The following is a 27,978-nucleotide window of genomic DNA, read 5'->3' as shown; positions in this document are numbered from 1 at the left end:
GGCGAGTTCCCATCGCGGACTCGTCTTCGGGAACACCCTTTGGGTCGGATTTCCCTGGTTTAGAGTGAAGAAGAGGTAGGACAGTGTTTAGATTCCTGAGGGGTTGGGGGTAGGGCTGTGGGTGGGGGTGGCGTTTGGCTGGGAAGGTTTTGCTGCTGAAATAGGAGGGTCCAAAGCGCCTAAATCCCTGGGCCGAGGGACCCTCGTTCATACGAAGGTGTGACTGTCTTCAACCAGCATATGGTAATCAGTGAAAGATGTGTGAACGAAGCTCACCTCACAGGGCGATCTGACCACAAACCCCAGACTGGGCACGGCCTGGTGAGGAGCCCCATCCCAATCCTATAATGAGAGCCCCGTCCACTGTCCTGGAACATCTAGGTTAACACACCCTTGAAACAACGGGAGGAATCCCCCTTTTCAACACTCAGAGCATAACCACCCTCCCGGGAGCACCTGGTCACGTCAACTTCCCCGCACCCTGCCAGCTCCTGCCTCTGCGTAATCCTCCCTGGTTGCAAGTGTGTAACAGACACTACGAAACACTCCTTCTCCGGAGCATTGAGATCTGACTCCTCGCCTGTCGTCCGGTGGGCTCAAAGAAACCCATAAAGTTCTCTGCAGGTTTCCACCTTCTAAACCGGACAAGTGTTAAGTTTCTTCTGTTTTAAAGTAGTTAAAATCGTTCCGAATATCCTCATCCGGGGACCCAGGACTTGCCGCGAGACCCGGGAGAGGCGGGAACTCCGGTAGCGGTGACGTCACCCGGTGCCGGGCCGCGGGGGGTGGGTCCTACAGCCGGCGGGAATTTCTGTGGGCCTGTTGTTCTCAATTAGGTCCGCAATCCGCTTATATAAACGGACTGCCTTCTCTCTCCAACCTGTTCGGTCTTTGTCTGAGCACTGTTATCATGTCTGGTCGCGGCAAAGGCGGGAAGGGTCTCGGCAAAGGGGGCGCCAAGCGCCACCGCAAGGTGCTGCGCGACAACATCCAGGGCATCACCAAGCCCGCCATTCGGCGCCTGGCCCGGCGCGGCGGCGTCAAGCGCATCTCCGGGCTCATCTACGAGGAGACCCGCGGGGTGCTCAAGGTGTTCCTGGAGAACGTGATCCGGGACGCCGTCACCTACACGGAGCACGCCAAGCGCAAGACGGTCACGGCCATGGACGTGGTCTACGCGCTCAAGCGCCAGGGCCGCACTCTCTACGGCTTCGGCGGCTAAATCTGAACTCAATGCTCTTCTGCAGTCAATCCAAAGGCCCTTTTCAGGGCCGCCCACTTTTTTCTTGGGAAGAGCTGCCCGGCTTGCTTCTGGGGTGAGAATATTTGTGACTTCCTCATTCACAATTCTGTTTTTTGCTGTTTTTATTTGGTGAGTTTCTTGCGTGCCTTTGGGAAGGGTCGTGGTTGGTGGGACGCAGTGTCAGTATGGCGGCGCCTGGAAGCTCCACCGAACTCTTGCTCCATTTTGGCTTGGGCAGGGGTTCACTGAACGTAACAAACCAGGAGACTGAGGATGCAGCATTCCGCCCACAGAGACCCAGGCCGACTAAAACAGGAATTCGCCGCAAGTTATGTTGGGCTAAGGAAGGGTCTTCACGCTTTGTGGAGTCACTCCCAACCCCCCACCCCTTTCTCGCACACACGTCAGGCTCACCGCGTTGTTAACCCGCCAAATGCAGTGGCTCGGATTTAGATACAACTAAAGTGGGCCTTGCTGATGATGTCCACGCTCTGGCCGGGGTCTCTCCTTATGTCCGAGGCCAAGCAGTTGGCAACTAACCACTAACCAGATTTAAGGAGTCAGTGTTCTAACTCGGGTGACTTTTCACTTTCTCTAAACCTGCAGGGCCTCACTTTGCTGCTCCTCCCAGCGCACCGCCCCGGACGCTGTCTGCGCGCTCGCTCGGGCTTCGGGGCGCCCTCTCCGGCTTCCAGGGCTGAGTCGCCCATTTTCAGCAACTTTCACCATCTCTTCTACACAAACGGCCTGTTTCCAGGCCACCCACGCATTTCCAGAAAGATGGGCATATTTTGCTTTGTCACATGCGCAGTTAAAAGCTTTCTATTCTCCAACTGGAGTTTCAAGCTCTGGGTTTGATTTCTCAGGCTTTGAGAGTGAATGGTTTGCTTTGCGACAATCGTGTAATGAGTAGATTCTTGCGTGGACATGAATTTCAAGTGTCAGGTAGCCGCTAAGAAGCTCGTGTGGTGTCGTCTCGCTCCCTATGAACTTTCTCCTCTCAGTTCTTGAGGACTAGGAATGGGAAGAAGTGTGTGCACGGCTCCCCAATACCAGGGAGAAGTCGGGTTACACAGCCAGACAGGTGGCAGGAGTCCCTCCCTTATCCCGCCTGTGTTCCCTCGCTCAAAATGGCGGAAGGGAAGGACAAAGCCCGCGAGGCGTGTGTGTGTGTGTGTGTGTGTGTGTTTGGGGTGGCGAGTTTGTGAGCAGTGGTTCCGGGGCAGAAGCCCACTGGCTGGCGTGTGCGCTGCTGTTCCCTGCCCACTGTTAGGTTCAAGGAAGTGTGCTGTGGCTGCCAGAGTCTAACTCTTAGAAAAACAGGAACAGGGAAGTGCTGACAAGGTCCCTGTGAGGCGGAGAACAAAGAGATCTGCACAGAGTTGGCAAACATCCTGCATTCTATTGGTCAGAGACCCTTATCAGAAGTTTATGTTTGAAATTCTCCACTGAGCTAAACCCTCCCCCTGTTGCTATGCTGCCTGCGACCTCCCTAGCGAATAGCTAACTGCCACATCTGCTTCTGTAAATGCTTGCTCACTTAGGATATATAAGGACCTAGTTGTAAGCGCCAGGCACGACTCTCATTTGCAGACCCTGTGGGTACGGTGTCTTCGGACACCCTCGTCCCTGCGCAGGTTAAACTTGGCCAATAAAGTAAGATCTAAACCCCTGAAAGTCTCCGACGTTTGTTCTCGCGCTTGGTGGATGTAACATTTTGGGGGCTCGTCCCGGGATCTCCCTCGGTGGAGTTTCGGTTCGGAGACCGGATGGGCAGCTGAGCTGAGTAAGTATTTACTGAGGATCCTCTTTTGGTTTGGTTTTTGGGGTCCGGAGCAAACAACCCTGAGGTAGTAGGTGGGACGCTGCCGGTAACCTACCCAGGACTTTCAGAGGCGGGACGCCGCTCTCTGAAGTTTGGTTTCGCTAACATTAGAAGTGACCGGTCACGTTAGGGTTCTTATTTGTCTGCGCCGCGCCGCGTTTGGTTTCAGTTTATATGCCAATTTCGTGTGTGCGAAAGACTGTTGTCTGCTGCCCTGTTGGTCTGTGTTGTCTGTTTTCTTTATCCATTTTCGTTATCCTCCCTTTTTATTCCCCCTAGATTTGCTCAGGATGGGCCAGCAGGAATCTGTGCCCGGCTCTCCACTTGACTGCCTGCTGAAGAACTTCTCTGATTTCCAGAGGCGGGCCCGGGAATACGGGGGCCCAACGCCTGACCCCGAATTTTTCCGAACCTTAAGTCAGTTAGAGTGGCCCACCTTTAATGTAGGATGGCCCACAGAGGGTACCTTTGACCTTCCGACTTTATTTGCTGTCCGAGCCACCGTCTATAGGGTTCCCCACCCGGACCAATATCTGTACATAGACGTTTGGGTAGATATAGCTGCCGACCGGCCCAGATACATTAGGAAGTGTTTGAAGGGAAACCAGCGAGGGAGACGGGCAGTTTGCCTCCCCACGGGAGAAAAGGAGGTCAAGGAAAAGGAAAAGGGGGAAGCCCACGCCCCGAAACAGCCTCGTAGTCAGCCTAGGCTTGACCCAGTCTTGCCCGAACCACCGGTGAATGCGCCTCCACCTTACACGTGTGGAGAGGAACCAGATTCCTTGCGTCAGGATGCGCGCGGGCTCCCGAGCCCACCCCACACCCGTGGAGGGGCATCCTATGGGGAGGGAGTTTTGCCACCGGCGGGAGGCACCGCCATTTTGCCTCCCCGAGAGGCACCCTTGGCATCAGATGCTCCACCACGGGCACCTTCCTGCCTTGTTTATGAGCCCATCTCCACCAGAGACTTATATAATTGGAAACTTCAGAATCCCCCGTTCTCTGAGAAACCCCAAGGGCTGATCTCCCTCCTCGAAGCCATATTCAGTACTCATCAGCCCACCTGGGATGACTGTCAACAGATTCTGCAAACTCTCTTCACTTATGAAGAGAGAGACAGGATAATGCGACAGGCCGCAAAGGCGGTCCTGGGGGAGGAGGGAGAGACTATGCCCTGGAGGAGGGAGATAGAAGACATACTCCCTTCTCAGCCCCCGGCCTGGGACCCTAATACTACCGGGGGAAGGGTCGCGCTCCTCCAGTATCGCGGGGCTCTGCTGAGGGGGCTCAGGGCAGCTGCCAGAAAACCTACCAACTTCAGTAAGGTTAGTGAAGTCATCCAGGGAAGAGAGGAGTCCCCAGCAGCCTTCCTAGAAAGACTCATGGAGGCTTATAGAGTATATACCCCTCTAGATCCTGAGGCAGAAGAGAACAGGAGACTAGTAAATATAGCCTTTGTGACTCAGGCCTTTTCAGATATTAGAAAAAAGCTTCAGAAGATAGAAGGATTTGAAGGAGAAAATAGAAGCAGGCTATTAGAGATAGCCCAGAAGGTGTACGTCAATAGGTATGATCTGGAGGTTCTCATGGCGAAGAAGGCTATCAAACTCCTGAGTGCTGCCCAGAGACCTCCTCCCAAAGGGAAAGGGGGACAGCAAAAGGGCCAGGGTCGGCGAATAGCCAAAGATCAATGTGCCTATTGTAAGGAGAAAGGGCACTGGAAGAGAGAGTGTCCAAAGTTGAAGTGATAGATACGTGTATTCCAAACTGCCCTCTTGATGTTCCGCTTATTTGTCAGACCTCACCCTTACTGGACTATTGACCCTGAGACAGGAATTCCAAAAAGCTGACAACCCACCCCAAGGAGGGGCTCCGGACACACCAGGACTTTTGATTCAGCACCCACATGCTTGAAGCCCCCCAAGGAGGAGCATTCCAGACATACCAGGACTTTTGCCTCAGTATCCCCTCAGGCTCTCCCAAACACTATATAACTCGCCCCTAGTCTGTAACCGGTGCTCTTCTCCCCCAGGAGAAGTGCCCGGCAGGGTTTCTTTCTTCCTTTCAATAAAGCCTGTTACTCTGGTCTTTCGGACTCCCATGGATTCCAACATGAAGGCTGACAGCCAAGGGCCAAAACAGGGCCCAGAGGTCTTGCTCCAAACCTTAGACTGACGGGGCCAGGGCTCCATTCCCGTCAGCTCCCAGGAGCCCATGGTCACCTTAACAGTCGAAGGAAAGCCAATAGACTTCCTAGTCGATACAGGAGCCACCTACTCAGTCCTAAAGCAACCACAGGGGCAAATTCAGAAGGCAACTATCAAAATAGTAGGGGCAACGGGCAAAGCAGAAGCCTATCCATAGGCTACCGCAAGAATTACTAACTTCGGCTGAGGCACCATTACCCACTCCTTCCTAGTTATTCCAGACTGCCCTTACCCACTACCTGGAAGGGACTTCTTGCAGAAACTTCAGGCCACCATTACCTTCCGACGGGAGGAGAGCCCTACGAGGGACGAGGAGGCAGAGGTCAGCTTGGAGATAACTGTCCCACTGTCTGAGGAATACTTACTTGCCACTTTCCAAGGAGGTAAGGAGGAGGGAGCAGGGGTTCCGGATGCCCTGCGTGCCAGGGTACCTGAAGTTTGGGCGGAGACCAACCCACCAGGTTTGGCCACCCACCAACCGCCTGTCCTAGTGCAGCTGCTGAGCACTGCTAGCCCGGTTAGGATCAGGCAATACCCGGTCCCAGCCCGAGCCAGACGGGCATTGCACGGCACTTGCAGCACCTGCTGAAGGCAGGCATACTCCGAGAATGCCAATCAGCCTGGAACACCCCGTTACTCCCTGTCCAAAAGCCGGGGACCCATGACTACCGCCTGGTGCAGGACTTGCGGGAGGTGAATGCATGGGTAGAGACTATTCATCCCACGGTGCCTGTTGGGGTCAGCGGATACCCCGAGGAGCTGTAAAAGGAACAGCTTGCCTAAGTGAAACTTGGCTGTTTACTTGCCTGCAGTTCAACCCTTATTATACCCTGAGGTCAGTACGCCATGAGGTGATTCACAGAAGCATGCCTGCAGGTAGTTCTCACTGCCTGTTTGTGCAGGATACTCTTCTCTATGAATAGGCTTTGTCTTTTCAGCTTTCATGAAATCACATCCTCATTCCTCAGTTTGCTATTCTCACATATTTTCCCCTATATAATCTGTAACCTGTCTGTAATAAAATGAGACTTGATCAGAATCCTGTCTTGTCTCCATTCTTTGTGCCTCTTGCCTCGTAGAATCCTCACTCCCCACTTAGAGTCTCCGTTGCTCGACCTGCGGGATGGGTCAAGTGGCGCCCAACGCGGGGCTTGAAGATAGGGGATCCAGTGAAGGACGTCGCATCGGGTGCACCCAAATCCGGACATTTCTCGGGAGCCTGCTGAGAAAATCAGGGCCGGTGAGTAAATGCGACGATCATGGGGCAAGAAATAAGTCAGCATGAGTTATTTGTGGAACAGTTAGGACAAGCTTTAAAGGCACGAGGAGTAAAGGTTAAAGTTAAACAGTTATGCAAGTATTTTGATTATATAAAAGATCTTTGTCCCTGGTTTCCTATTGAAGGTACTATTGACCTGAAAAGATGGAAAAGAGTAGGTGATGCTATGCAGGATTATTATAATACTTTCGGACCTGAAAAGGTCCCTGTAACAGCCTTTTCTTATTGGAATCTTATAAATGAATTATTGTCACAAAGACAATCTGATCCTGTAGTAGCTAATGTAGTAGAAAAAGAACAAGCTATTTTACAAGAAGTTAGATCTAATCCAAAAACTCCAGAACTGAAAAAGAATCAGGAAGATCTCATATCCTTAGAGAGTGAAGAAGAAGGGGCCACTGCCCTTCCCCCTAAGGCTAAATGTAAAAAATTAGATAAGAAAAAGAAAACTCACGGTAAGAAAACTGAAATCTCAAAAATTTATCCAAAATTAACTGAATTAGAAGTAGACAAAGAAAATTCTAATGAATCTAGTACTAATGAGGAAGATCAAAGTGAGGAGGAGTCGTTTAAAGCAGACCCTGGGGAAGTTGATTGGGATGAGATAGCAGAACAAGCAGCTAAATATCACAATGATGATTATCGGCTGCCCCCTTACACAGCACCACGGCCTTCAGCTCCCAGTGCTTTCCCTATCATAGATCCTCAAAAGCAGTTAAAAGATAAAATAGAATATTTAAAAGAACAGATTAAATTAGAAAAAGAACATCAGGACTTAATAAATCAGCTTGAAAGACTTAAAACTGGAAAGCCTCCTTCTACCAACAAGAATCACCCTCCCACTAAGGGAAATGAGAAACAAAGGCCTCTTAATTCTCCTTCTGCTCCTCTTGTGTCAATAACTGAGGGACCAGAGGCATATCCGGTCACTGAAACTACTGATGATCAAGGACAAGCTTGGAGGCATCATGCAGGTTTTGATTTTAAAGTTATTAAAGAGTTAAAGCTTGCCGTAGCTCAATATGGAGCTACTGCCCCTTACACAATGGCTATTTTAGAATCAATAGCAGAACATTGGCTTACTCCCAGGGACTGGCAAACATTAGCTCGCACCACTTTAGCAGGCGGCGATTATCTACTGTGGAAATCAGAATATGTAGAAGTTTGCAGAGACACAGCTAGAAGAAATGCTCAGGCCAATAATGGTTGGACTTTTGATATGTTAATAGGAGAAGGAAATTTTGCTATTAGTGATAATCACATGCAATATGATCCTGGATTTTTTGCTCAAATACAGTCCGCAGGCACTAGAGCATGGAGGAAACTCCCTACTAAAGGAGACATGAGCGCCTCTCTGACTAGTATCAAACAAGGTCCTGACGAACCTTTTGCTGATTTTGTGCATAGATTGATTACAGCAGCTGGTAGAAGCTTTGGCAGCGCTGATGCTGGGACTGACTTTGTAAAACAACTTGCATTTGAGAATGCTAATGCTGCTTGTCAGGCCGCCATAAGACCCTATAAGAAAAAGACTGATTTAAGTGGATATATCCGCCTGTGTTCGGATATAGGCTCAGCCTATCAGCAAGGATTAGCCATGGCTGCAGCATTACAAGGTTTCACAGTTAAACAGTTTTTAGCACAACAGGGAAATAATAAGTGCTATAATTGTGGTGAGACAGGGCATTTTGCTAGAAACTGTAAGGGCAAGAAAGACTTTTCATTTAAAGGCAAACAAGCTCCTGGGTTATGTCCTCGCTGCAAGCATGGGTATCACTGGGCAAATGAATGTAAGTCCAAAACAGATGCCCAAGGCAATCCACTGCCTCAGATTCAGGGAAACGGGAAGCGGGGCCAGCCCCAGGCCCCGAAAAACAAGCAAATCTATGGGGCAATGAGTTTTGTTCCTCCAACCCACAACAATCCATTTCCGACCTCTGCAGAGCCACGCCAGGGAGCATAGGATTGGACCTCTGTTCCTCCATCTACACAGTATTAACCCCGGAGATGGGGGTGCAAGCTCTCCCTACTGGGATTTATGGGCCTCTACCTGAAAACACATTTGGACTCATTATAGGACGAAGTAGTGTCACCCTACAAGGTTTACAAGTCTTCCCAGGGGTAATTGACAATGATTATATTGGAGAAATTAAAGTTATGGTTGCCTCTCCTCGCAATATTAATACTATTAATTCTGGCCAACGCTTTGCACAACTGCTGTTGTTGCCTATGTTATCTACTAGCAATAAAGTTGTCGGGGGACAAAGAGGATCCGGAGGGTTTGGTTCATCTAATGTATATTGGGCTGAAACTATTACCCCACAAAAGCCAATTATGACACTATGGTTAGATGGAAAAGAATTTTCAGGACTCATCGATACTGGGGCTGATGTGACTATAATAAAAAAGGAGTGCTGGCCATCTTCCTGGCCATTAGAGAAAACTTTTACTCATTTGAAAGGTATTGGACAGAGCACTAACCCTGAAAGAAGTTCAAAACTCTTGACATGGAAAGATTCAGAAAATCATGAAGGAACTATTAAACCCTTTGTAATTGCAGGACTTCCTATTAATCTTTGGGGACGTGACCTTTTATCTCAAATGGGAATGATTATGGGCAGTCCAAATACCATTGTTACAGCTCAAATGCTTAATCAAGGACACATTCCTGGGAAAGGTTTAGGCAAAGATAACCAGGGCATAATTGAGCCTTTAACCCCTTCGGGGAATTCTCAAAGAACAGGTATAGGGTATTTCTCCTAGGGGCTGCTGATTCTCCTGTAGCTCATGCAGATAAGATAAGTTGGCTCTCCGACATTCCTGTGTGGGTTGATCAGTGGCCTCTGACCTCTGAAAAATTACAGGCTGCACATCAATTGGTACAGGAGCAATTGGCAGCTGGACATATTATAGAAAGCAACTCTCCTTGGAACACTCCTATATTTGTTATAAAGAAAAAAATCAGGAAAATGGAGACTATTACAGGACTTGCGAGCGGTTAATAAAACTATGGTTTTAATGGGAGCTTTACAACCAGGCCTCCCTTCTCCAGCCGCCATCCCTCTGGGATCTTATAAAATAATAGTAGATTTGAAGGATTGTTTTTTCACTATTCCTTTACACCCAGAGGACCAAAAAAGATTTGCCTTCGGTTTGCCATCCATTAACTTTAAAGAACCTATGAAACGATACCAATGGAAGGTTCTTCCTCAAGGTATGGCCAATAGCCCTACTTTGTGTCAATCTTATGTTGCCACTGCTCTCCAACAAGTTAGAAACTTATGGACTCAAATGTATGTTATTCACTATATGGATGACGTTCTTATAGCAGGAAAAAATGGGCCTCAAGTCTTGCAATGCTATGCAGATATGAAAGATGCTCTGCAGAATCATGGGCTAGTCATTGCCCCTGATAAAGTCCAATTAACAGACCCTTATACATATCTAGGATGTCAATTGCAAGGAACACATATTACATCAGAAAAGGTAGAACTAAGGCTAGATAAATTACAAACACTCAATGATTTTCAAAAACTGCTTGGAGGTATTAATTGGTTAGTTTCTTATTTAAAACTCAGCAAATATGAACTAAAACCTCTATATGACATCTTGCAAGGCGATGCAAATCCCAATTCTCCTAGGCAACTCACACCAGAGGCAACGACAATCATTGAAACTAATAGAACAAGCTATACAAAATCAAGGCACTACGTTCACTGATTATGAACAGCCTTTAAAATTAATAATCTGTACAACTAAACAATCTCCCACAGCTGTGTTTTGGCAAAAATCTCCTTTGCTATGGCTTCATTTGCCTGCATCACCAAAAAAGGTTCTGGAACCATATTACATGGCTACATCCCAATTAATAATGATAGGCAGAAATCAAGGAAAATGTTATTTTGGGAAGGAACCTGATGAATTAATTTTACCCTACACTAGTCAACAAATTGACTGGCTAATGCAAAACACTGAGGCATGGCCCATTGCTCTAGCTTCTTATAGTGGCCATATTGATAATCACTACCCTCCTGATAAATTACTAGATTTTGCAAATAGACATGAATTTATTTTCCCTATTAAGACTTCTCACAAACCCCTAGACAATGCCTTGTTGGTGTTTACTGATGGATCTTCCAATGGAATAGCTGTCTATGTAGTCAATAATTCAGTAACTCGATTTCATACACAGTGTTCTTCTGCTCAGCTCATTGAACTACATGCAGTCATTGCTGTATTTGCTACATTTCCTAATCAGGCCTTAAACATCTATACAGGTAGTGCTTATATTGCACACTCAGTTCCATTACTTGAAACAGTAGGACAAATCAAAACTGCCTCCACTGCCAGTGATTTATTTAGACAATTACAAACTTTAATCCATCAGAGAACACAACCATTCTATATAGGACATTTAAGAGCTCATACTGGTCTTCCTGGCCCTTTATCTAAAGGCAATGCAATGGCTGATGCTGGCACACAAAATTTGTTCCTTGTCCTTATAGCACAGGCTGGTATTCCCGCCGCTCAAGAGACTCACCAGCTATATCACCTTAATGCAAAAACTTTAAGACTCATACACAAAATAACTAAAGAACAGGCTAGACAAATAGTAAAAAATTGTCCTCAGTGCTTGCAAACAGCACCTACACCACACTTGGGGGTTAACCCCAAAGGACTATTACCTAATGCATTATGGCAAATGGATGTTACACATTTCCCTGAATTTGGAAACTTAAAGTATATCCATGTATCAATAGATACATTTAGTGGCTATATCTTTGCTTCATTACAAACAGGAGAAGCTATTAAACATGTTATATCCCACATGTTAGTGGCCCTTTCTTTTATGGGAAAACCAGATTCTTTAAAGACTGACAATGGACCTGGGTACACCAGTTCTCGTTTTGCAGATTTCTGTACAAAACTACACATTAAACATATCACAGGAATACCCTATAATCCTCAAGGCCAAGGTATAGTAGAAAGAGCTAATCAGACCATAAAATGCACTCTAAATAAAATAAAAAAGGGGGAATGGTACCCCACAAAAGGAACACCCCATAATTTGTTATCTCATACTTTATTCATTTTAAATTTTTTAACTTTAGACAGTCAGGGACTTTCTGCAGCTCAGAGGTTTTGGCAATCATCCACTCAAACAAAGTACGCCTCCGTTCTGTGGAAAGATCCTTTAGACAATTCCTGGCACGGTCCTGATCCAGTCCTTATATGGGGGCATGGTTCAGTATGTGTGTATTCTAGAGAATCACACTCTGCTCGTTGGTTACCAGAAAGATTAATAAAACAAATAGACTCTGCTGTAACCCAAAAGTAGCCTAATTCCTTACAGACATGAAGAACTCCGCAGGATTGCTGTTCATAACCATAATTTACATCAACATTGCTCCAGGAGAAGTGGGCTTACAAGCACCGGTAAGTAAGAAAGATTTATATGACTCTGTGTTTGGAAAACCTTGTGACTGCAAGGGTGGAAGTGCCACTGATTATAAATTACCCAACAATCAATACAAGACAGTTGATTGTGGCACAAAGACTGCTTATTTAGCAGCAGATTCTAGTCAGCTAGGGGGCTTGAAGAGCCCAAAGTGGTAATGTGTAAATAAACCACCCATCATACCCAGTATTAAAGGTATACCAGGACAATGTCCCTGCACCTCTTATTTAGATCAAATGCATTCATCATGTTACACATCAGTTCAAGAATGCACCTATAATAACAGATCCTATTTTACTGCAATACTGCAAAAAACTTGGGGAGGTTCCATAGGGGGCGATTGGGGACCAATTCAGCCAGGGGGATCTCATAGTCAGTATGCTCAAGCATCCTGCTCTGGCACAATAGGACAAGCAGTATGTTGGTCAAAAAGGGCTCCTATTCATGTCTCTGATGGAGGAGGCCCCCAAGATAAAATAAAAGAATTAATAGCTCAGAAGAGAATTGAACAGATTATGGAACAATTATATCCAAAACTTCATTATCATCCTTTAGCTTTGCCAAAGTCAAGAGGAGTAGATTTAGATACTCAAACTATTGATATCTTATATGCAACGCATAAAGCTTTAAATATTTCTAGTCCCACTTTAGCTGCTGATTGCTGGTTATGTATGACTATAGGGACTCCTATGCCCCTAGCCTTACCTACTAATCAATCTATATCAGCAGTTAATAATAACTGTAGCTATAGTTTACCATTTGGAGTGCAACCTGTAGGCTTTTCCAATCATACATGCTTTAAGGGTAATTTTCAAAACAATAGTTATGATATAGATGTAGGTTTTATAATGTTTAATAATTGCAGTAGATTTATAACCTATAATGTATCTATATGTCCTACCAGAGGAGCGGTTTTTGTCTGTGGTGGAAATTTAGCTTATCCAATTTTGCCTCAGAATTGGACAGGCATCTGTGTTTTGGCCACCTTATTACCAGATATTGATGTCATTTCTGGAGACAAACCAGTTCCTATTCCTAGTTTTGACTATTTAGCAGGACGCTCAAAAAGAGCTGTACAATTTATTCCCCTCTTCGTAGGATTAGGGATATCTGGCGCACTTGCCGCTGGAACAGCAGGGTTAGGAATGTCTATGAAGTTATCCCATCAATTAATAGATGATGTTCAAGTGCTTTCTAGCACTATCCAAGACCTACTAGATCAGATAGATTCTCTTGCGGAGGTAGTCCTCCAGAATAGAAAAGGATTAGATTTACTTACTGCAGAGCAGGTAGAAATTTGTTTAGCTTTACAGGAAAAATGCTGCTTCTACACGAACAAATCCGGTGTGGTACGTGATAAAATCAAGCGGCTCCAAGAAGACTTGGAGAAGAGATGAAGAGAATTGTTCGACAATCCTCTTTGGAGTGGACTCAATGGCATACTCCCCTACCTCCTCCCCTTATTAGGTCCTCTGTTAGGATTGCTTCTTTTTATATCCCTCGGGCCCATGATATTTAATAAAATCATGGCTTTCATTAAGCAGCAAGTAGAAGCCGTTTCTAAGGCACAACAGATACAGGTCCATTATCATCGTCTGGATCAGGCCGATCAAGGCATTCCATACAATGGCCTAAAGCCATAGCTGGGTTGGCAGTCAATGATGGGCAACTGAGAGACACTAGAAAGTCCGAACTCACCTAAGACAGATCTTGATGATCGATGACGGGTAAGAGCATTCGTAGACACTAGTGCGATCTCTCCGACCTAAGACAGACGCAACCCCAGGCTTACTAAATAAAATAAAAAAGGGGGACCTGTTGGGGTCAGCAGATACCCCGAGGAGCTGTAAAAGGAACAGCTTGCCTAAGTGAAACTTGGCTGTTTACTTGCCTGCAGTTCAAGCCTCATTATGCCCTGAGGTCATTACGCCCTGAGGTGATTCACAGAAGCATACCTGCAGGTAGTTCTCACTGCCTGTTTGTGCAGGATACTCCTCTCTATGAATAGGCTTTGTCTTCTCAGCTTTCATGAAATCACATCCTCATTCCTCAGCTTGCTATTCTCACGTATATTCCCCTATATAATCTGTAACCTGTCTGTAATAAAATGAGACTTGATCAGAATCCTGTCTTGTCTCCATTCTTTGTGCCTCTTGCCTCGTAGAATCCTCACTCCCCACTTAGAGTCTCCGTTGCTCGACCTGCGGGACGGGTCAGGTGCCCAACCCATATACCTTACTGAGCTCATTGCCCCCAACCCATACCTATTATTCGGTCCTGAATTTGAAGGATGCCTTCTTTTGTATTCCCCTGGCACCTCAGAGTCAAGAGACCTTTGCCTTTGAATGGAATGACCCAGAAAATGGACTGGTGGGGCAGTTCACTTGGACCAGACTACCACAAGGGTTTAAGAATTCCCCCACCATTATTAATGAGGCCCTCAGCAAAGAGCTGCAGGCTTTCCGCTCCTCCCATCCATCAATCGTACTGCTCCAGTATGTGGATGACATTCTCATAGCTGCCAAGGACGAAGGAGAATGTGAGGAAGCTACCTTGGACCTGCTACAAGATCTCGGGTGAATGGGGTATCGAGTCTCTGCCAAGAAGGCCCAGATTGTGACACAAACTGTAAGTTATTTGGAGTATAACTTACAGGGAGGGCAAAGGATATTGTCCAGCCAGCGAATCCAGATGGTCTTGCAGATCCCCAAGCCTACCAGCAAAAGGCAGGTACGAGAATTCCTGGGTGCAGTAGGATACTGCTGACTGTGGATATTGGGCTTTGCAAAACTAGCTAGACCCCTACATGAACTAACCAGGGGTAAAGAAGAGCAGTTCACATGGACAGATAAGGAAAAGCAAGCGTTCCAAGCGCTGAAAGAGGCCCTAAGTGACTGCCCCAGCTTTGGCCCTGCCAGATCTGGCCAAACCCTTTCAGCTACTTATAGCAGAAAAGGGAGGGGTAGCTCTAGGGGTACTGAGTCAGGAGCTCGGGCCGTGGAACAGGCCCGTCACCTATCTGTCCAAGAAACTTGACCATGTAGCCTTGGAATGGCCAGCATGTCTGAGGGCACTTGCTGCCACCTCCATACTAGTCAAGGAGGCTAGTAAGTTGACTTTGGGACAGGACATCCAAGTAATTGGGGAACACTATGTAGAGCAAGTGCTGCGAGCACCTCCTGACAGGTGGCTATCTAATGTGCGGCTAACGCAGTATCAGGCTCAGCTGCTGAACCCTCCGTCTGTTCAGTTCCTCAAAACTGCGGCCCTGAACCCAGCAACCCTGTTGCCAATACCGGACTCCACTTTGGTCCACAGTTACAAACAAATCCTTGACAGAGTGACTGGCTCCCGCCCAGACTTAAGGGATCAGGCCTACGAAAAGGCAGACCTGACCCTCTTTACTGACGGGAGCAGTTTTATCAAGGATGGACAGCGACATGCAGGGGCAGCAGTGACCACGGGAGATAAGGTCCTATGGCAGAAAGTGCTGCCCACAGGGACATCTGCACAGAGGGCAGAGCTGATAGGACTAACCAGGGCCTTACAGATAGCGGAGGGAAAAGTTGCCAACATCTACACTGACAGCCGATATGCATTTGCCACCGCCCATGTCCACGGAGCCATATACAAGGAGAGAGGCCTCCTGACAGCAGGAGGGAAGGACATTAAGAACCGCAGTGAAATTCTTGCCCTCCTAGACGCCATTTGGCTACCTACCAAAGTTGCCATCATCCACTGCAAAGGACACCAGAAGGGGGATTCTCCTATTATAAAATGTAACAACCTAGTGTTAGATTCAGGGAGTACTGGGGCTGCCAAAGAGTGTAACTATTGAAGGAACAGGGAGTGCTGCAAAGAGTGTAACTATTGAAGGAACAGTAAGTGCTGATATGGCTCCTGTGAGGCTGGGAACAAAGAAGGTCAGAGACCCTTATCAGAAGTTTAAGTTTGAAATTCGCCACTAAGCTAAAACCGGCCCCTGTTGCTATGCCGGCCCCTGTTGCTATGCTGCGTGTGACCTCCCTAGCCAATAGCTAAACTGCCACATCTGCTTCTGTCCTATGCTTGCTCACTTAGGATATATAAGGGCTTGGCTGTAAGCTTCAGGCGCGGCTTCCATTTGCAGCTCCTTGTGGGCACGGTGTCTCCGGACATCTCGGGAGTTCGCCCCTGCGCAGGTTAAACTGGCCAATAAAGTAACATCTTAACTCCTGAAAGTCTCCGACGTTTGTTCTCATACCCGGTGGATGCTACACTAGCAGACTCAGCTGCAAGAGAAGCAGCCACTGGGCCACAAGAAAGCCTTCTGCCATTGCTGCCTAAACCAACGCTACCCCCGGATCCTAGATATTCCCCAGAAGAAGAGCAGGAAGGGATACAATTAAAGGGGAAGAAAAATCAGCAGGGATGGATTGAACTTCCTGATTCCCGGCTCTATTTACCCCAGGGAATAGTAAGGGAAATAGTGAGAGATATTCATACTAGCACTCACCTAGGGCAGAATAAGCTAGAACAACTTGTCAAGAAATATTATTTCGGGTCCAACATCAAGGATATTGTCCACTCTGTTGTCTCTAGATGCAGCATCTGTGCCAGGGTAAATGCACAGAATGAAGTTGCCTCCCTTTGTGAGGTGTCGGGGGAAAGCTCCTGGAGAGTTATGGGAAGTAGATTTCACAGAGATGACCCCTGGGAAGTCAGGTTATAAGTATCTATTAGTATTAGTAGACATCTTCTCAGGATAGGTAGAAGCATTCCCCACGCGAGGAGAGGCTGCTTCCACAGTTTGCAAAGTCTTATTTTTTTTTTTAATTATTTTTTTTTTTTACAGGGACAGAGAGAGAGTCAGATAGAGGGATAGACAGGGACAGACAGACAGGAACAGAGAGAGATGAGAAGCATCAATCATCAGTTTTTTGTTGCGACACCGTAGTTGTTCATTGATTGCTTTCTCATATGTGCCTTGACTGCGGGCCTTCAGCAGACTGAGTAACCCCCTGCTCGAGCCAGTGACCTTGGGTCCATGCTAGTGAGCTTTTTGCTTAAGCCAGATGAGCCCGCGCTCAAGCTGGCAACCCCAGGGTCTCGAACCTGGGTCCTTCCGCATCCCAGTCCGATGCTCTATCCACTGCGCCACCGCCTGGTCAGGCTGCAAAGTCTTATTAAGGGAAATCATACCTAGATACGGCATTCCCCTAGCCCTAGGATCAGACAATGGACCTGCATTTATCTCTAAGATATCTCAAGAACTAGCTACTAAGCTAGGTATCAATTAGAAATTGCATTGCATTTATAGGCCCCAAAGTTCAGGACAGGTAGAAAGGATGAACAGGACTTTAAAAGAGACTATAATTAAACTAAGAGAGGAGACTGGCGAAAACTGGGTTGAGCTACTCCCTTTCGCCCTCTTTAGAACCAGATGTACCCCTTATCTTAAGAAGTGGGCCCCTTATGAAATCCTGTTTGGACAACCCGTACCCCTTGTGCCTCGATTAACCAGAGAGGAACTAGAAGTTTCTAACCATAACTTCCTCAAGTCCTTGCAGGCTCTGCAACACATCAGGAGCGAGGTACGAGCCCTCCAGAGGTCAGCCCGATCGGATGAGGAACATAACTCCCGACTACCGGAGTCACCGGAGCCTGGGCAGTGGGTATGGATTCTCAACCACAGACGGGGCAACCTTGAGCCACGATGGAATGGACCGTTCCAGGTGCTCCTGAGCACACCTACAGCTGTTAAGGTAGCTGAAAAGCCCTACTGGATCCACCTCTCCCACGTGAAGCCGGCGCGTCCTCCAGACGAAGGGCCTCAGAGATGGCAAGTCAAACGGACCCCTGGTGAGCCTCTAAGGCTCACCCTCTCCTCTACTCGGGACTAATAGCATTCTGTTGTTTGCCCAGTAGCGGACTAGAGCAGCAAGAATGGGTATTAGTTAGAACAGCTGATGGAACTATAATTGCTAACAATTATACCTGGAAAAAAAACATCTTCAGTAACCCTAGAGACTGACCTCACAAAATTCTTTGATGATAATTTCTGTGATACCCCAGCCTTTTCTGGGATGTCTTGGGATCTCACCCGGTGTGATGTAGCTCAAAAGAACAAAAACCTTTTTTTTATACCGGCCTCTATGGGTGTTTAGAGCCAGAGCCAGGTAAACGAGGCACGTGTGGGTCCCACTCAGATTACTGTTGTAGACAGTGGGGTTGCGAATCTTTAGTCAGCAAAGGGGGATGGACCCCTTAGGGAAGGCAAAGACCCTCATATTGACTTAATTCGAAAAGGACCAGAGCCTACCTCAGGGCGGGACCCACGTTGCGCTCGAAACGCATGCAACCCCACTACAATAAGAGTCCTGAAACCAGAAGATCCTGATTGGGTTAAGGGCCGAACCTGGGGAATTAGACTCTATGTAACTGGACATGACTCAGGGACCTTTTTCACTATCAGAAAACTTCCGACTAAGAACAGACCCCTCCTTCGAGGAGCAGGAAGCAGGCTGCCACTCAGGCCACCTAGTCCTGCCCCCCCCCCCGCAGCCTCCCGGCAGTACCTAAGCTCCCGGACAGTAAGACAGGCCCAGACCAGAGCGGAGCTGCCACGACTCCTACTGCAGACTCTTCCCCAGTCGAGCCAGAAGAGCAGGACCATAAATTGCCTTTTTACACTCCCAGCCCGTTACTAGAAAGACCACACCACCAAGAGATGTATGACCTAGATTTATTAGATAAGGTATTTCCCTTCTTTAACAGTACGCAGCCTGGAATTACAGTCTTGTTGGCTATGCCTTAGTCCCAGACCCCCTTTCTATGTAGGGTTGGGGGCTAACACCTCAAGAGAAGGGGAACTGGCTCCCACTACAGGAACCCTTACGAGGGACCAGAACCAGGATCAGATAAAAGATTGTTTCTCTGAAGGATCTCTCACTTTAGCAGAGTTCCATGGGAGGGGAACCTGCTACCTTCTGGCAAATTTCACCTTAGGTAATTCCAATTATAATGACTATTGCCTTAACCAAGAAACCCTACCTGCCACCCTAGAGGACCCAAAAGTAGTAACAAAGGCTTCTTGAAGGACTATGGTTTGTGTGCACTCAAGGTATCTTCAAGTGTATAGTCCCCACTCATCCTGAACTTTGTGTAAGTGCTTATATCATCCCACAGGTATATCTATATGGAGGAAACCCCGAATTCCTCGTTGCTTCCCCAAGGCGGGCGAAGCGGGCCCCACTCCTTATCCCTATCGTAGCTACTATAGGAATCGTAGGTTCTGCCGCTGTAGGGGAAGCATCACTCATTCAAGGGGAAGCCAACCCTAGACAGCTATCTAAAACCTCAAAGGGCCTGACCAGGCAGTGGCGCAGTGGATAGAGCGTCGGACTGGGATGCAGAGGACCCAGGTTCAAGACCCCAAGGTCGCCAGCTTGAGCGCCGGGCTCATCTGGTTTGAGCAAAAGCCCACCAGCTTGAACCCAAGGTCGCTGGCTCCAGCAAGGGGCTACTCGGTCTGCTGAAGGCCTGCGGTCAAGGCACATATGAGAAAGCAATCAATGAACAACTAAGGTGTTGCAACGTGCAATGAAAAACTAATGACTGATGCTTCTCATCTCTCTCCATTCCTGTCTGTCTGTCCCTGTCTATCCCTCTGACACACTCTCTGTCTCTAAAAAAAAAAAAAAAAAAATAAAACCTTCTCAAAGGATATCTCACTCCTCCAAGATCAGGTAATATATTTAGAGCGCCAAGTAGACTCCCTTGCTGAAGTAGCCTTACAGAATAGGAGAGGACTAGACCTCCTCTTCCTCCGCAAGGTGGGTTATGTGCTGCATTAAGGGAGGAGTGTTGCTTTTATGCTAACCACTCTGGAGTAATTAGAGAAAATATCAAGACACTCACCAACAAATTAAAAATTAGAGATATGGAAGAAGAAAGCTCTAGTTGGTATGCCTCCATGTTTAAGACCTCTCCTTGTTTAACTACTCTTATATCTGTGATTGCTGGACCCCTCCTATTGCTTCTATTAGCCCTTACCTTTGGACCAATAATCCTTAACAAGCTCCTTGCCTTCATTAAAGAAAGAATAGAAGTAGTGAAGTTAATGGTTCTGTCCCAGTCTTATACCATTCTCCCCACTGATCAAGAATCAAGGGTTTGATTTATGCCCAAAAGAGATGGGGGAATGTTAGGTTCAAGGAAGTGTGCTGTGGCTGCCAGAGTCTAACTCTTAGAAAAACAGGAACAGGGAAGTGCTGACAAGGTCCCTGTGAGGCCGAGAACAAAGAGTTCAGCACAAAGTTGGGCGAACATCCTGCATTCTATGAGTCAGAGACCCTTATCAGAAGTTTATGTTTGAAATTCTCCACTGAGCTAAACCCTTCCCCTGTTGCTATGCTGCGTGCGACCTCCATAGCGAATAGCTAACTGCCACATCTGCTTCTGTAAATGCTTGCTCACTTAGGATATATAAGGACCTAGTTGTAAGCGCCAGAGGCGACTCTCGTTTGCAGCCCCTTGTGGGTACGGTGTCTCCGGACACCTTTGTCCCTGCGCAGGTTAAACTTGGCCAATAAAGTAAGATCTAAACCTCTGAAAGTCTCCGACGTTTGTTCTTGCGCTTGGTGGATGTAACACCCACTAAGCCTCTGTTGTGCAGAAGACACCGGGGAAAACTATATATATATACATAGAATCCTCACCTGAGTCAACAGGCATACACTGTTTAGAATAGAAATTATACTGCTCACAAACATGAGGGGATATTTTATAGCTTCATATTCATTTTGAAATATCCCGTAATTTTTTTGGTGAGCAGTATCATATAATTTGACTGTTATGAAAATTGAAGTACATTGGAGGATGTTACTTACCTAAACTTAATTAGAAAGCAGACATGCCATTTTAAAAAAAAGTATACATATAGGCATCACCCCAAATTATTAAGTATACCCTATTAAAATATATATATATAATCACACTTAGCTAAAATCAGGTTCTTTAATATCTAATATTTAATATCTAATATCTAATATCTAATATTTAATATCTAATACTAACCTCACATTTAAATCCCTATTATGCTCCCAATGTCTTAGCTCTATCGTTTGCTCAGAGGTGGATCCAGTTGTACCTTTGATTCTCTCTCAGATTTCTTAATATGCTTTTTTCTCTCCTCCTTCAGTCCAACTTTTTTTTTTTTTTGGGGGGGGGCATTGGTTTGCTAGAGATCTGACCTATAGGATCTGACTTTTGTCTTTTTTCCTGATGGGGTTATTTTACTTGACTTTCATATCCTGTGTGCCTTTCAAGGCAGAAGTGATTTCCATAGGTTTGTCAGGGAAGTTTATAGATGATCTATGTACACGCTGCTGCACCGTATCAGGGACACATGATGTCAGGCTTATTCAAATTTGAGCTAATAGATTGATCACTGCCTTAGTTTTCTTCCTTGTGGTAAAAAAAAAAAAAAAAAAAATCAATGGTCATTTTAAATCTCATCTCTTTTAGATATGTACTCTAGTGCTTAAATAGGAAAAGTATCAGTTGTTATTGGAATCAAGGCTTCGGTGTGAGGAGATAAACTTAAATGAGGATGCCAATTAAAAAGAAAATTGAGCATATAACATGTACCAGACACTGGGAATTATATGTTCTGGGAATTATAGCAGCGAATAATGGTGAATAAAACAATATTTCTATGTTCATGGAACTTTTATTTTATTGAGGGGACAAACCAAACAAGTGTGTCAGATGTGTTAAGTGCTATGAAGACCACTGTAGCAGGGAAAGGTGGTATTTTAAATGATATGATCATGGGAGGGTTTACTGATAAAGTGATGATTGGGGAAGGAAATTTAGAAAGATGTGAAGTAGGCAGTTGGGTATATTCTGTTTAGGGGACAATTCTGGGATGAAAACAGTTGGGAGTTATCGGAGCATAACTGCCATAAAAGTTAAAAAGCCACACAATCGAATGTGGTCTTTTATATAAGAGAATTGATGATGAAGAGGCAATTCAAAAACCAAGCCATGGTGGGATTCAGCTGGTCCTCACCAGTTCAGCAGGACTGATATCTAATTTTTTGTTGAGTTTGGCAAACCAGTTAAAGCGGCACTTGTCATCAGGGTTCTCAGGTGGGATTTTTCAAAGATGAACATATTATGTTCAGAGAAGAGAAATCGCCTGTTTCTAATATATTAACACAATGCCGATTAGTCTAATTGTGGCCTACTTCTAGGAATGAGATCCTATTCCTACTCCTACAGTGAAAAGATGGTTAAGGATAAATCACACAGCCGATAGCGCTCAGAGAAGTGAAGAAAATTGCTAGTGAGGACCCCAATCAAGGAGCAATATGGAAATATTTTAAATAACAGTTATATTATTTTTTTAATCAGGTATTTAGTATTTCTTCACTAATATTTTAAAACTCTTATAACAATCTAGTTTTGTGTACCTCTTTTATTGTTCTTAAGTATTAAATGCATGAAATAATAAACTACCTTTCGGTATATCAGTTTCTTTGTACTTAAAACATTCGTAAGGGCAGAGAACTAGTTGTTAAATTATTTGAATCACACCACTGGAAGTTGTGACATTCGAATAAAGGCCATAAAATACATTAATGGGCTTTAGAAATAACTTCAAAGGAACTAGTCCAGTAAGTACAGCTCATTCCCGGAACAGATGAGTCCAGACTCCCAGGATGACTAGGAACTGATGAGTCCTTGAGATAAGGAAGTCGTAAAAACTCCTAAGATGATTAATGTAACCACATCCTAGAGGATAGATAGGGACATTTCCAGCTGGGGGCTTTCAACTGTATGACTGGTTACTAAGGCACGTGACTAAAATTTAATTTGGGGGAGCCAATTGCTAAACGCAAAATTCGCTTCTGTATGAACCCCTTGCTTGCTACGCTATAAAAACCCCTAGACTGTAGGCGCTCGGTGTGACTCTGGTGACTACCGCCTGAGCTCACCCCTGTGCAGGTTTGTTTTTTTTCTTTTTCTCTTGGCCATAAAACTTTGTCTAAAACTCTCCAAACGTCTCCAGTGTTTGTTTTACCCAGCGAGTGCAACAGAAGTGAGCCCTCAGATTTATTTATTCATTTTAGAGAGGAGAGGGAGATCCCTGGCCGGTTGGCTCAGCGGTAGAGCTTTGGCCTAGCGTGCGGAGGACCCGGGTTCGATTCCCGGCCAGGGCACACAGGAGAGGCGCCCATTTGCTTCTCCACCCCTCTGCCGCGCCTTCCTCTCTGTCTCTCTCTTCCCCTCCCGCTGGCCCGGGCGCTGGGGATGGCTCCTTGGCCTCTACCCCAGGCGCTAGAGTGGCTCTGGTCGCAACATGGCGACCCCCAAGGATGGGCAGAGCACTGCCCCCTGGTGGGCAGAGCGTTGCCCCATGGGTGTGCTGGGATGGCGTATGCGGGAGTCTGTCTGACTGTCTCTCTCTGTTTCCAGCTTCATGCAAAAGGAAAAAAAAAAGAGAGAGGAGAGGGAGAGACAGAGAGAGAGAGAGAGAGAGGGGAGACAGAGAGAGAAGGGGGGAGGAGCTGGAAGCATCAACTCCCATATGTGCCTTGACCAGGCAAGCCCAGGGTTTTTTTTTTTTTTTTTCCGAAGCTGGAAACGGGGATAGACAGACAGACTCCCAGGATCCACCCGGCACGCCCACCAGGGGGCGACGCTCTGCCCACCAGGAGGCGATGCTCTGCCCCTCCGGGGTGTCGCTCTGCCACGACCAGAGCCACTCTAGCGCCTGGGGCAGAGGCCAAGGAGCCATCCCCAGCGCCCGGGCCATCCTTGCTCCAATGGAGCCTTGGCTGCGGGAGGGGAAGAGAGAGACAGAGAAGAAGGAGAGGGGGAGGGGTGGAGAAGCAGATGGGCGCTTCTCCTGTGTGCCCTGGCCGGAAATCGAACCCGGGACTTCTGCACGCCAGGCTGACGCTCTACCACTGAGCCAACCGGCCAGGGCCAAGCCCAGGGTTTTGAACCAGCGACCTCAGCATTTCCAGGTCGACGCTTTATTCACTGCGCCACCACAGGTCAGGAGCCCTCAGATTTTAAAAAAAGAAAAAGAAGTGTTTTATCTCTGTATGTGGAAATTCATAGACTACATGTGAATTTATAACCTACAGTTTTCCAAGTACTTTCTTTGGCAATTCTCCCTTTCTCCTGTGATTCTCAGAACAAGCAGAATAACTATTATCCTTGTTTGTAGATGTGGGAGAATGCCCTCAGTTAGACGTACGCAGTAAAATTGGAACGTCCACTCAAATAGTGTGTTGACATGAGAAACATGGGAAGATCCCTTTTGGGATCTGGTGATAGATACACGTCCTTCCCCAAATGCCCCTATGCCCCTCACATATTTTGCATGCTGTTCCAGGGAGTTCTCAGTCCTCTTGAAGCCTCTTTGTGGAACTTCCCTTCAGAGCCCTGTGTCTGAACCTGGCTTTTCTTTTCCCTTGGCTCCCCTGATTTGAGAAGATGGACCTTGACAACACTGATCTCTGTCTAATCCTGTTGCTGTGGAAATAGTTGTTTGCACAGTGATGTAGAACTGAGCAGTCCAGATATTTCTACTTGACTTTTGACTTGCTCTGGGTGAAAATGACATGTGCCACCCTAGGCAGAAACTTCAAGAGCCATGTGCAGTCAGTTATTATTCCTTCAGCATGGTTCTTAGGTTGAAGGAGACGGGTGAAATTAGAGCAGTGACTAACCCATTCAACACACATTATGAGCAACACAGAACCCATTATTGTAGTAAGCCACCAGGATTTTGGAATGATCACAGCACCACTAGTATTGAGGCAGTATTATATTGCATCTAGTTTCTGAGAATTGATGTATTCAGGGAACATTAGGTTGCCATGTTGTCAGATATGGCTATAGCTCACTTGCTTTCACAACGGTATTAGATGGTGTGATTGTACATGATTATGTCACAATTCATCCATCTATTCTCCTTGGTTGATGCATGCTCTGTTGGCTACCTTAAAATCTATAGAATTCTTTGCTAGAATATAAAATGTTAATACAATTTTCATTGTATAGATTACTTCATGAAAATTATGTTAATATTAATAAGTAAAAAATATTAATGTCTTTGGACCATTTATAATAAGATATAATGGCTTAAGCCCTGTGGAGATGAGAATTAGATACAATTTTAGAGCAAATAGTCAAGAAATCTGCCTTAACCCTGCCCCCTCCTCTGATTAGCTGACCTGATTCAGAGATAAGTTTTTCAATTTTGAAATAAAGGAATCTGTACAGATCAGTGATTCTCAAATGCTCATCCATGAATAACATTAATCTTTGTTAAAGTTTTCTTTATTCTGCATGAAAATGAGAAAAGTAAAGTCTGTGTAGTAAATTTTTGATACCATTAAAATTTAATTCAATTCGTTTGGTATAAAGGACAAAGTTTATTTGGTACAAAGATTTCCTAGTTTGAGTTCATCCTTGCTACCTTTGAGGTGAGAAAAGGGTAGTTCTTTTATTAAATAAGATTGATAGCAGTCTTCTAAATTGTTGGCAACCCTACAAGAGTCTTTAGGGCAGCCCTTGCTTTCCTTAATTTGGGAAGGATTCTGGACAATAATTTCTTGATTTCCTTTAAGGTTTGAAAATGTAGCTGCTATACAGTTGATGAAAGTTCATTCTGGCCAGAAGCTATGGAGAGATTAAGCCAAGGAAGCAGCAAGCCTGGGAGGAAAAAGGGAATAAAAAAATCACTAAGCACCCCTTGTGTGTTTCTTTTTCTTTCCTTTCTCCCAAGACTGTGGACACCGACACAGGCATCAAGCTAAGATGAACTAATAACCGTATGCCTGCTTTGACCTTGACTGATACAAGAGCAATACCACCAATTAGGTGTCACCTTGCCCATTGATAGGGGGTTCCTATGTGAAATTCCAAGGTTCCCCCCCTTTTTAATTTCACTAAATGATTTTGGAGAGAGAGAGAGAGAAACCACCATCTGTTCATGTATGTGCCCTGATCAGGGATTGAACTCACAACCTGTGAGTTCACACTGTGATGATGCTCTAGCCAACTGAGCTATCTGGCCAGGTCCAGGTCCCTTTCTTTTATAACAACACATTTGACTGTTATGTGAGGTGCCCCTACTTCTTCTGTGGCACAAGAAGGTCCCTGGAAAATCAGCCTTGATTGAGCTAACAAGAAAAGGCAGGAAAGTCTTACAGGCATTAGCATGTCTTCAAAAGAGTACAGCGGAAAGAGATGGCCCCAAAGAGGGACTTAGAAGGGTTTGCACTGCTGTTCACACTGCCAGACAGGAAACTACTGTCAAATGTTAAGCTTTTTGGCCTACTGCCTTGTTCAAGTACTCAGGATGCTGAGATTCAGTGTGGGCACCTGCACTAACACTGAGACCAGAGGCTTTACTCACAGCTAATATTTCGAAGGACATTTTCTATTCTAAGACACTATCTGTCCTAGGTGCTTTACTTGTGTTCTTTTATGAATCACCCCAGCAATGCTCATTATAATTCCCATTTTAAGGTAACCTAATACTTACAGAGGGGTTAAGTAGTTTCCCCAGTCAGTATTCAAACAAGTAGGCAGAAATGTATCATGCCTTGGGGATTTCACCTTAAACCACACTTTTTTTTTTTTTTTTAACGAACATATTGTTTTAAAAATGCATTTAAAATATGCTGTGGAGAGCAATGAATAAATGCCTTAATTATGTGTAGGCTTCACGCAATTTTCTTCACAAGGTCTATTACAAAATTGAATCACATTTACTATTCACAGAAGTGTGCTATGTAGGCATTTGCAGAAAAAGACATGTAGTTCATAGGTAGAAAATGAGATCTTTAAACTCAGGTTTTACTCTGCCAGTAGCCATAGCACCCCCTTCCACCCCACAACATTCAGAAGTTACATTTGCTGCCAGGTGATCCCCACACTCTAAACCCCTCTTGATGTATACTTCTAAGAAGCTTGAGCGTTAGGACCTTGCTGGGAATCAAAGAACGTGTATTCCTGGCCACTTTTACTTGTCTCTTATTCTAGTGATCTATTTCCTGTTGAGCCTGTTTTCCATTCCTATGATTCCAACCAGACTCTCCCTTGAGAAAAAAAATATTGTGGAAACAGTTCTTTTAACTGGACATATCAGCTTTCACACATCAGTTTTATGTGGGTAATGCGCTAGTACTGAAACTGAATGCCTCAGTTGAGTAAACTGGAGATTCCTTTCACAGGAATGATTGTAGGGTTTGAAAACAAAAGTAAAAACGGGCAATTCAAAGCGTTCAATAGGAAAAATGATTAAGAGCTCAACCGGACCCAGGCCACCTTTCCTTTACCAGTTAACACAATAGCACCGCTGCATACACCTTTGATAAAACGGAAAAAAACCACGTGTCAGATTTAAATTAGACCACACAAGGCTTGCTGCTTAAACATTTTCAGCACTTCTGTAGTTACAGGCCTTTTAAACAAACGTGGGTGGCTCTGAAAAGAGCCTTTGGGTTAGGAGACAAGCCGCTTACTTGCGAGTCTACTTGGAGCTGGTGTACTTGGTGACGGCCTTGGTGCCCTCGGACACGGCGTGCTTGGCTAGCTCCCCGGGCAGCAGCAGGCGCACGGCCGTCTGGATCTCCCGAGACGTGATGGTCGAGCGCTTGTTGTAATGCGCCAAGCGCGACGCCTCGCCCGCGATGCGCTCGAAGATGTCGTTGACGAACGAGTTCATGATGCCCATGGCCTTGGACGAGATGCCAGTGTCGGGGTGCACCTGCTTCAGCACCTTGTACACGTACACCGAGTAGCTCTCCTTGCGGCTGCGCTTGCGCTTCTTGCCGTCCTTCTTCTGCGCCTTAGTCACCGCCTTCTTAGAGCCCTTCTTCGGGGCGGGAGCGGACTTCGCGGGCTCAGGCATGGCCAGGACAAAAAAAAAAACAACAAGACAAAAACGTTAGGAAC

General features: G+C 46.0%; 2 protein-coding genes across 5 annotated transcripts; one reads left to right on the top strand and one right to left on the bottom strand.

Moving 5' to 3' along the window:
• Window positions 1-895: 895 nt before the first annotated feature.
• Window positions 896-13,045, top strand: LOC136315720 (histone H4). 3 transcript variants are annotated; one of them, XR_010727551.1, is made up of 4 exons: window positions 1,230-1,372; window positions 1,850-3,029; window positions 3,348-6,515; window positions 11,908-13,045. XR_010727551.1 is itself a non-coding variant. In XM_066247577.1 (3 exons), the coding sequence occupies exon 1, from the start codon at window positions 911-913 to the stop codon at window positions 1,220-1,222; it is 312 nt and encodes a 103-aa protein (XP_066103674.1). In that variant the 5' UTR covers window positions 896-910; the 3' UTR covers window positions 1,223-1,372; window positions 1,850-3,029; window positions 3,348-9,278. The 3 variants fall into 3 exon arrangements, 1 of the variants encoding a protein (XP_066103674.1); XR_010727552.1 differs by lacking the exon at window positions 11,908-13,045 and having other exon boundaries at window positions 3,348-5,658; window positions 6,355-9,278; XM_066247577.1 differs by lacking the exon at window positions 11,908-13,045 and having other exon boundaries at window positions 896-1,372; window positions 3,348-9,278.
• Window positions 6,366-27,978, bottom strand: LOC136315719 (histone H2B type 1-C/E/F/G/I). 2 transcript variants are annotated; one of them, XM_066247576.1, is made up of 2 exons: window positions 27,546-27,978; window positions 6,366-6,497 (listed from the first exon to the last, which is right to left on the bottom strand). In XM_066247576.1, the coding sequence occupies exon 1, from the start codon at window positions 27,932-27,934 to the stop codon at window positions 27,554-27,556; it is 381 nt and encodes a 126-aa protein (XP_066103673.1). In that variant the 5' UTR covers window positions 27,935-27,978; the 3' UTR covers window positions 6,366-6,497; window positions 27,546-27,553. The 2 variants fall into 2 exon arrangements, with proteins under 2 accessions (XP_066103673.1, XP_066103672.1); XM_066247575.1 differs by lacking the exon at window positions 6,366-6,497 and adding an exon at window positions 25,429-25,728.

Source organism: Saccopteryx bilineata, chromosome 11 (genome assembly GCF_036850765.1).
Source record: "Saccopteryx bilineata isolate mSacBil1 chromosome 11, mSacBil1_pri_phased_curated, whole genome shotgun sequence".
NCBI lineage: Eukaryota > Metazoa > Chordata > Mammalia > Chiroptera > Emballonuridae > Saccopteryx > Saccopteryx bilineata.
Note: the sequence above shows the minus strand (reverse complement) of the source record. Positions and strands in the feature narration are given on the sequence as shown.